The 7,854-nt window shown below is 36.8% G+C and overlaps 1 protein-coding gene across 2 annotated transcripts in view; it reads right to left on the minus strand.

The window, feature by feature from the left end:
• Nucleotides 1-7,854, minus strand: part of LRBA (LPS-responsive vesicle trafficking, beach and anchor containing) — a 497,077-nt gene that overhangs the window by 319,713 nt on the left and 169,510 nt on the right. For both annotated transcript variants that reach the window (XM_004685322.2, XM_012726881.1), the window contains exon 35: nucleotides 1,280-1,388. In XM_004685322.2, coding sequence (XP_004685379.1) covers nucleotides 1,280-1,388 — 109 coding nt within the window. The remainder of the gene's footprint in view (nucleotides 1-1,279; nucleotides 1,389-7,854) is intronic.

Here is a 7,854-nt window from a genome sequence, read left to right on the forward strand (position 1 = left end):
CAGTGTATTTCGTTGATCTGCCTGTTCTGCACTCCACTCTGTCTCTGGTGAATTCTCTCACCCTCCACATCTCTGGCCTGTATCCCAGTTCTGTATGCACAAATAAAATAAAATCTTAAAAAAAAAAAAAAAAGTCCTTTATTACAACATTGGATTATGGGCCTACCTGGTAACACAGAGGTTAAAGTCTGAGTGATATTAAGCTATCCACAGACACTGCGCAGGCATGAGTTTGACCCCTGGGCCAGGAAGCTGTTCCAAATGGCGCAGCAGACCTCTCCTGTCTTACCACTACTCCCCTCAGCAGTGTATTTCTGTAGATCCACCTTTTCTGTCCCCCACTCTGTCTCTGGTGAATCCTCTAGCGCACTGAAACTCTGGCCATACTTGCATACTTATACTTGTATACATATGTAAAAAAAAAAAAAAATCTTTAAAAATAATGTTGGATTATGTTGGTCAATGTTCTAGAGTTTTAGTTCCATATTAAATGAAGTTTAATTTTATAATTTAATTCTTGTAGCTATCTTTTTCATGTAATGATGACTGCTTATTTTTTTCATGTACCAGAAAATAGTGGCAACATTTGAAATATCTATTCTTAACATAAAGAACATAAATGGTGCTTTTTAACTTTTTCCTATTTATTTTTCCAAATATTCTTACCAATTTTCTGCTTCATCTAGATGAATTTTGGTTAGATAGGCACTAGTTCCTTTAACAACTGCTATGAATTCACATGTTCAGTGGCATGTGCGAGATAAGCAGTAATCCCAGGATGAATTTGCACTTGGTCCTATGTGTAGATCCAAAGAGATACCTGTACACTCCCTTATTTCCTCCATTACAAGTATAAACAAGTGTGCCCCAAACCACAAGGGCAAAGAAACCATTGTTTTCAGCTTCTCTATGGAAACCTGTAAGATTTTATTTCTATCAGAGAGGTTTTCATTTCCAATTAACTAGCTCTGCCTGTACAGAGAAGATAAAATTCTTCCCTAACTTACACTATTGGAAAATTGTCATCGCCAACACTCAGATCACAAGGTTAAGACCAGATCAACCAAACACAGAAACTGCCTGGACAGGTTGTAGGTAAGCAGATTTGAGACCACAGGACTACAGTGATGAATTATTTTCCCAGAAAACCCAAAATTCTCTCACAGATTTAAAATTTTTGACAACATATGTTTGCTTTGGTGATACTGACCTTTTACTGACAAATTTTCCATAATACCATTTAAATATAATGGTAAATACTCACATATGTTAAACTTACCTCAAATTCTGCATGTCTGTGAATATCCTCTGCTCTCTGCCTGCTCAGGATAAATTCAGCTTCATTTGCTACTCTTACTAGATGATCCTTCATTGTTTGGCTAAGCAACCTATAAAAAGATGAATATTGTCAAATATATATGCACATATACAAATATGATTATTCACTGTTCAAATGTGGAATATTTTGCTATTTAAGGGAGGAAAGCATGTTTACTTTGACACTATACCCAATGAAGTACCATTATTTCACACTAAATATAACAGCATACAACATCATTCGGGCAACAGCTGATTAGCTTTTATCAGGCTAGGTAGCCAGCAAAAGCAACTAAAAATGCGGAATTAAATTTGTGTTTTAATCTTTTAAGAAGTATTGGAGAATTTCCAAGGTAGCCACAATTTAAGGAACCAAATCCCCCAGAGAAGAAAACACACAGATGACATTCAACATGACTTTTTGCACTGAAGTATTTGTTACTCACAGGTGGGAACAGAAAAGCGAAGCAGAGCTAGCCTTCCCCACCTCACAGAGAGAGGGAAACAAACGGAATTTTATGATTTGTCAAGGGTGAGCAGTCCTATTAGATTATCCAGTTAATATAATGAACCTAGTTACACACTAGGAACACTAAAACAGACCCTCAAATACACTGTGGTGATTAAATTTATGTTAACTAGCAGCCAAAAAACCTAGGTAAAATTGTTAGAATTTCATAGGGTAGGGAGGGAAAGAAGAAAAAGATGGGCACAGTTAAACCCTAGATTTTCGGAAAACCTCAGAAAAGCTACATGCTAAAAAAAAAAAAAAAAAAGTTGGAAATAGGTCAAAATCAGCCCTACATTAACATAATTCACATCTGTTAATCAGAATGAAATCCCCTCTGGAGGAAGATACCCTCTATGGACTTAAATTTAACCCAGTAATTTTGAAATGTAATTGCCAACATTCAATTGACAATTAAGAGAAATACCAAGAGACAACACCAAATGAATGAAATCCAAATAGACACCAACTGCAGAATGTCAAGATAGGAAAGTCAAATACAGGTTAGTTATGACTCAGTAAAATGCATTTAGTAGAATTGAGTTATAGTTGAAACTGGAAACTGTAGAACTATTAAACTGTAGTTACAGAGAACTGCACAAAATGAAATGAAACTACGACTAGATTAACCAGTTTACTAAACTCATTTGAAGAAGGATTACAACTTAAATTGATCTACTGCTAGATCAATTTACAAGCAAACAGAAGCATGGTAAGAAAACTGACAAGCTGACTAAATAACAGAAAAATAGTAAACGGTAAAAGGTCGCTGTGTGACAGTTGCAGGATAGATTAAAAAACAGAACTCAACATTGTGCTAACTACAAAAGACAAACACAGATTAAAAATAAAAAGATGGAAAACAATCCCACAAGCAAATGGACCAAAAAAGAAGCCAGGAACAGCTATACTTATATAAGACAAAATAGACTTCAAACTAAAAAAGGTTAAAAGAGACACAGAAGGCCACACTACATTATGATTAAGGTGACAATACAACAACAAAACATAACAATCATAACGTATATGCACCAAATGAAAGAGCACCAAAATATATCAGAAAACTACTGTCATCTATGAAAATGTGTATCAGAGAAAATACATACACAGTAGGAGACTTTAACATGCCACTCTCAACAATGGACAGATCAACAAGACAAAAAATAAGCCAAGACACTAAAGCTCTGAACAAGGACCTGGACAACATGGGTCTAATAGAATAGTGCACCCCAAAAATTCTGAGTACACATTTTTCTCAAATCTACATGGATCCTTCTCTAGGACTGACCACATACCAGGTCACAAGACAAATATCAATAAGTACATTAAAATCGAAATGATACCAACTATTTTCTCTGACCATGAAGGAATCAACCTAGAAATAAACCATGTGAAGAAAGCAAGAAACCCACCTACCATGTGGAGACTAAAACCCACATTACTGAAGGGCCACTGGATCAATGAGGATATCAATGAAATTGAAAAATTCCTGAAGAAGAATGACAATGACGACACAAGTATCCAAAACTTATGGGACACATTAAAACCAGTTCTAAGAGGAAAATATATAGCAATTCAAGCTCACATAAAGAAACAAGAAATAGGCCCTCCCTGGTGGCGCAGAGGGTTAAGCACTGCACTAATATGCTTAAGCCACTTCCGCATGAGTTCGATCCCCGCCTGCCCCAGAGGAGATCCACATGGTGAGGAAGACCTCCCCTGACCTGCCCACTGCTCCCTTCAGCAGTGTACTTCCTTGATCTGCCTGTTCTGCTCCCCACTCTGTCCCTGGTGAATTCTCTCACCCTCCGCATCTCTGGCTTGTACCCCAGTTCTGTATGAATAAAATAAATCTTAAAAAAAAAAAAAAAAGAAAAGAAACAACCTAATCTCCCACCATTAAAGAAATGGAAAAAGAACAACAAAATAGCCCAAAGCCAATAGAAGGCAGGAAATAATAAAAGTCAAAAAATATCAATGAAGCCAAAAGTTGGTTCTTTGAAAAAATAAACAAGATAGACAGGCCACTAGTCAGGCTCATCACAAAGAAAAAACAAAAGAAAGCACAAATAAACAGAATCATAAACGGAAGAGGAAAAATCACAACAGACGCAGCAAAAATCAAAAGAATAATCAGAGAATACTATGAACAGCTATATGCATACAAGTTCGACAATTTAGCAGAAATGGACAAAATCCTACAACTCTACAACCACCCAAAGTTAGATAAAGAAGAAATACAACAACTAAACAGGCCAATTACAAGCAAGGAAACTGAAGAAGTAATCAAAACCCACCCCAAAAATAAAAGCCCAGGACCAGATGGGTTTACAAATGAATTTTACTGAACGTTCAGAAAAGAACTAGTGCCTACTCTACACAGACTCATCCAAAAAATTAAAAGAGGAAAACTACCACATACGTTCTAAGAAGCCAAAGTCACACTAATACCAAAACCTAACAAAGAAAACTTCAGACCAAACTCCCTAATGAACGCCAATGCAAAAATCCTCAACAAAATCTTAGCCAAGAAACAGGATCCAACAATGCATTAAAAGAATAATACATCATGCCCAAGGGGGCTTTATCCCAGGAGCACAAGGATGGTTCATCATCAGAAAGTCAATTAATGTAATCCATCACATCAACTGCTAGAAGAATAAAAACACATAAATATATCAATAGATGCAGAGAAGGCATTCAACAAAGTTCAACACCCATTTATGTTTAAGGCCCTCAAAATCCTGGGAATAGAAGGAACATACCTCAACATGATAAAAGCCATATCTGATAAACACACAGCCCATATTATCCTCAATGGAGAAAAGCTGAAAGCCTTTCCTTTGAGATCAGGAACAAGACAAGGGTGTCCACTATTGCCACTACTCTTTAACATAATGTTGGAAGTTCTAGCCAGAGCAATAAGACAGGAAAAAGACATACAAGAAATCCAAATAGGGTAAGAAGAAATAAAACTGTCCTTATTTGCAGACGATATGTTGATTTACTGGAAAATCCTAAAAACTCCACAGAGGAACTAATCAAAACCATCCACCAGTTTAGAAAGGTAGCAGGATATAAAATCAACACACAAAAGTCAGAGGGTTTCCTATACACAAACAACCAATCAGAAGAAGCAGGAAAAAAGAAAAGCCATCCCCTTTTCAATTAAAACAAAAAGAAATCAAATACCTGGGAATCAACCTAACAAAAGAGATAAAAGGCCTATACAAAGAAAATTACAAAACACTGTTAAAAGAAATTCAAGAAGACACCATAAAATGGAAAGACATCCCCTGCTCATGGATCGGGAGAATTAACATCATCAAAATGGCCATCCTATCAAAAGTGATATACACATTTAATGCCATCCCAATAAAAGTGTCAATGACATTCTTTAAAGAAATAGAAAAAATACTGGAGATTCATATTGAACAACAAAAGACCTCGAATAGCCAAAACTCTCTTGACTAAGAAGAAACAGAACGGAGGCATTACAATCCCAAACTTCAAGCTATACTACAAAGCCATAATAATCAAAACTGCATGGTACTGGAACAAGAACAGACATATTGACCAGTGGATTTGGATAGAAAACCCAGATATACACCCACAGGTTTATGGGCAGCTAATCTTTGACAAAGAAGCAAAGAAGATATAATGGAACAAAGAAAGTTTGTTCAGTGAGTGGTGCTCGGAAATCTGGGAAGCTGCATGCAAAAAATGAAACTAGATCACAACCTCACACCATACACAAAAATCAACTCGAAGTGGATTGAAGACCTAGACATAAGAACGGAAACCATAAAATACCTGGATGCAAAAATGGGCCAAACGCTACATACACTTCAGTGACATCTTTGAAGATACAGTACCCGATACAACGACAGTGAAGGCAAGGATAAACAGATGGGACTACATTTATTTAAAGAGCTTTTGTACAGCAAAAAAGACATTACAAAAAAACAGACATCCCACTGAATGAGAAAAAATTTTGTCACACAAAACTAGCAATAAAGGATTGATCACAAAGATATACACAGAACTGATGAAACTCAACAAAAATAAACAACCCCATCAAAAAATAGACAGAAGACCTAAAAAGACACTTCTCCAAAGAGGAAATGCAGATGGCCAGCAAGCATATGAAAAAATGTTCAACATCACTTATATTAATAAGGAAGATGCAAATTAAAACCACCATGAGATACCACCTCACCCCAGTGAGAATGGCACATCTTCAAACAACTAGCAACAACAAATGTTGGCGAGGATGTGGAGAAAAAGGAACTCTCCTGCACTGCTGGTGGGAATAAAAACGAGTACAACCACTATGGAAAACTGTTGGGAGGTTCCTCAAACTGCTAAACATGGAGCTTCCATATGACCCAGCAATCCCACTCCTAGGTTTCTACCCAAAAGACACAAAACCACTGATTCAAAAAGATGCTGCACCACCATGTTTACTGCTACTTTATTAACACCTGGAAAGACATGGAAGCAGCCCAAATGCCCAAAAGTAGATGACTGGATTAAGAAGATGTGGTACATATGCACAATGGAATATTACTCAGCAACCAAAAAAAAAAAAAAAACAGAAACACATGTCTTTCACAGCAACATGGATGGAGCTGGAAAAGATCGTGCTTGGTGAAATAAGCCAGAAAGAAAAGACAAAATACTGGATGGTTTCACTCACAGCAGGAGTATAACGGATCAGGTGAGAAAATAATAACAATAATAACAGCTATATACCAGAGACATTTTGTGGAGGTGGACTGGGGAATGGGATCAAAAACAGTGTGGGGAGGGAAAGGCACTGGACTATGGTGATGGCACATGGGTGATGTGGTGATGGGAAGTTCACAGGGATAACAACTGAGATGAAAAAAATGCAGAAAATGATTAAAAAATAAGCTATTAAAAAATCCCTGTGTGTATATTTGGATGAAATAAAGAAAGTAGACAAAACATAGTAAATAGTAACATTTGATATCACATGGCCAATATTTTTTGAAATCTGGGCATAAAATTACTGAGTCATCTGTTGAAGCATTGCAAACTGTATGCAAAATAAAAGAAAATCACACTTACTAATGTCATACTAAAATTGTCAAGGGAAAAAAGAACTTTTGAAGAAAATATGCGGTAAGGACAGCAACTTTGTATAAAAAAGAAACTTCTACCATTGGATGTCAAAGCAGATGTATCAACCAAAACCACTCCATATGATTAATCTGGAGCATTACTATTAATCACAAAGTTCTATACCTTGAAATAAAAGATCTTGTACATATATACAATTAACTCATTCTGATAAGCTTTTCCAAAACATCATTCATTTATCTACTATGAATACCAACAGAATGATTCATTTTATATAAATGGGATATTTCTGGATATGTTTGTTATATACAGATGTATACTAATTTACACTCACCTTTTTTTTAAAGATTTACTTTATTTATGCATACAAGAGCCAGAGTGTAGGCCAGAAGTGCAGAGGGGAATGAGAAGATTCACCAGAGACAGAGAAGGAATTAGAATAGGCAGATTCTTAACCTTGTGGTTAGCTCCTAGGCAAGGGAAAGAAATTGTGCTGCCTGGGATAGCTACCCAGTGCTGAGATTTAACCCCTTGCTCCACCAGGGTGGCCTATACTCACTTCTTTTAAAGGAACTGGAAATACAAGTTGGACAAGGCTAAGGTTATTTTTTTAGATTGACAGCAGAATCAGTAAGACAACAATTAGGTAATGCCCATTTACAAATTTAGGCCCAGTCATCAACAATGACATGTCTACACCAAGAATACAATCATTCCACTGGGGTGCTTGTACCTCTTTGTAGCAATGTTTTGTCTAAAGTATAAAAATATGAAAAACTTGGCCCTCTCTGGTGGCGCAGCAGATTAAAGAACAGCACTGAGAATCTAAAGCCACTTCCGCATGAGTTTGATTCCCGCCTGCCCCAGAGGTGACCACATGGCGTGGCAGACCTCTCCTGACCCGCCCGCTGCTCCCCTCAGCA

The sequence above is a fragment of the Condylura cristata genome, unplaced genomic scaffold, assembly GCF_000260355.1.
Source record: "Condylura cristata isolate star-nosed mole 26May11 unplaced genomic scaffold, ConCri1.0 scaffold00018, whole genome shotgun sequence".
NCBI classification, from domain to species: domain Eukaryota; kingdom Metazoa; phylum Chordata; class Mammalia; order Eulipotyphla; family Talpidae; genus Condylura; species Condylura cristata.